This window comes from Anoplopoma fimbria, chromosome 13 (genome assembly GCF_027596085.1).
Source record: "Anoplopoma fimbria isolate UVic2021 breed Golden Eagle Sablefish chromosome 13, Afim_UVic_2022, whole genome shotgun sequence".
NCBI lineage: Eukaryota > Metazoa > Chordata > Actinopteri > Perciformes > Anoplopomatidae > Anoplopoma > Anoplopoma fimbria.
In genome coordinates this window covers 28,787,218-28,789,717 of record NC_072461.1, presented here as the reverse complement: position 1 = coordinate 28,789,717, position 2,500 = coordinate 28,787,218, and the positions used below count along the sequence as shown (strand labels likewise).

The following is a 2,500-nucleotide window of genomic DNA, read 5'->3' as shown; positions in this document are numbered from 1 at the left end:
CATTTGTGATTTTATTTTATTTGTATTTATTGAACAATTGCAGCATCAGAACACAGACTATCACAGAGGAGACAGAAACACAGACAGTAACATGCAGCACAGGTAAAGCAGGTCATTGCTGCTGCTGTCAGGCTGCACAACCAGCTCTGCTCCCAGCAGACCACATGACACATGACAATAACAACATGACAATAACAACATGACAATAACAACATGACAATAACAACATGACAATAACAACATGACACTAACAACATGACAATAACAACATGACAATAACAACATGACAATAACAACATGACAATAACAACATGACACTAACAACATGACAATAACAACATGACACTAACAACATGACACTAACAACATGACAATAACAACATGACACTAACAACATGACAATAACAACATGACACTAACAACATGACAATAACAACATGACAATAACAACATGACACTAACAACATGACACTAACAACATGACAATAACAATAACAACATGACAATAACAACATGACAATAACAACATGACACTAACAACATGACAATAACAACATGACACTAACAACATGACAATAACAACATGACAATAACAACATGACAATAACAACATGACAATAACAACATGACAATAACAACATGACACTAACAACATGACACTAACAACATGACAATAACAACATGACAATAACAACATGTGCAATAACAACATGACAATAACATGAGCAATAATAGTTAAAATAATTTTTCTGTCTGTAAATATAATATTTCAGTTATTGTTGTTTTTCTACTGTTTTTTATTGCTTATTTATACTTGTTTTTTTTTTATTTTCATTTTTTACTTTTATCTTGTCTTTCTTTACTATGTCTCTTGTGTGCACTTTACTCTCTGCTGCTGTAATCCTAATAAAGGATTATCTTATCTTATTTATTTAATAGATTTTATAAATATGTAAATGAAGTCTGTAAAGTTACACTTGTGTTGATGATAGAATAATGAGTGTGTTTATTAAAGACACAGTAAGTACTCCGCATGTCTATAGTATATATATATATATAATATATATATATATATAATATATATATATATATAATATATATATATATATATATATATATATATATATATATATATATATATATATATATATATATATATATATATATATATATATATATATATATATATATATATATATATATATATATATATATATATATATTAATATATATATATATATAATATATAAACTATTAACCGGAGCTGGTCCTGTCAGTCCACGTGGCATGCCTCTCCCTGTTCCGCCGCAGGGGGCGCTGTCCCGCTCCTCTCCGCGCAGAGCATTGTGGGAGCAGCAGCATCGTCTCTGCAGCTGGACTCCTGTCGGACCAGCAGCAGGTAAAGTGCCTTAAAGAGGAGACGTCACATCACATGACGTCACAGAGACATCACAGAGACATGGGCCGCGGAGACGTCATGAGCCGGGCGGAGGACGCGGCGGAGCAGGTGAGGGGGCTCTGTTCAGCTCTCTGGGGGGGTGCGTTCAGGGACCCTCTGAACCACAGGGTGCGTTCAGGGACCCTCTGAACCACAGGGTGCGTTCAGGGACCCTCTGAACCACAGGGTGCGTTCAGGGACCCTCTGAACCACAGGGTGCGTTCAGGGACCCTCTGAACCACAGGGTGCGTTCAGAGGGTCCCTTAAGGTCACCGGGTCAGAGGCTGCTGTGACGTCACTGTCACAGAACGTAAATAATCATAAATCATGATTATGATGCAAAACCGAAAGTGACAGAACCTGGTCTTACTTTAGGACCTGGTCTTACCTCAGGACCTGGTCATGTTCAGGACCTGGTCATGTTCAGGACCTGGTCTTACCTCAGGACCTGGTCTTACCTCAGGACCTGGTCTTACCTCAGGTCCTGGTCTTACCTCAGGACCTGGTCTTACCTCAGGACCTGGTCTTACCTCAGGACCTGGTCTTACCTCAGGACCTGGTCTTACCTCAGGTCCTGGTCATCAGGTCCTGGTCTTACCTCTGACAGTCTTTTAGTGTTTAAGTCAAAGAACCTAAACCAGGAGGTCTTAAATAGAACCTTACAGCTACACCTGGTCTTACCTGTCTTACTTTAGGACCTGGTCTTACCTCAGGTCCTGGTCTGATGAAGATCAGGTCCTGGTCTTACCTCAGGACCTGGTCTGATGAGACCTGATGTCTTATGATGATCCTGATGATGATGGTGATCTGATGAAGATGGTCTTACCTGATGATGGTGGTACTGGATGATGGTGATGACCTGGTCTGATGATGATGGTGATGAAGAAGAGGAAGATGATGATGATGATGATGATGATGATGATGATGATGGTGATGATGAGTGATTTATGTGATGGTGAAAGAATGATGATGATGAAATGGTGATGATGAGATGGTGAAAGATGATGGTGATGATGGTGAAGATGATGATGATGAAGGTGATGATGATGATGATGAAGGTGA

At 38.8% G+C, this 2,500-nt stretch overlaps 1 protein-coding gene across 1 annotated transcript in view; it reads left to right on the top strand.

The window, feature by feature from the left end:
- Positions 1–1,345: 1,345 nt before the first annotated feature.
- The window catches only part of surf4l (surfeit 4, like), a 5,719-nt gene continuing 4,564 nt past the window's right edge, over positions 1,346–2,500 (top strand). Inside the window, 1 exon segment of the mRNA XM_054611033.1 lies at positions 1,346–1,507. Coding sequence (XP_054467008.1) covers positions 1,433–1,507 — 75 coding nt within the window. The 5' untranslated portion in view covers positions 1,346–1,432.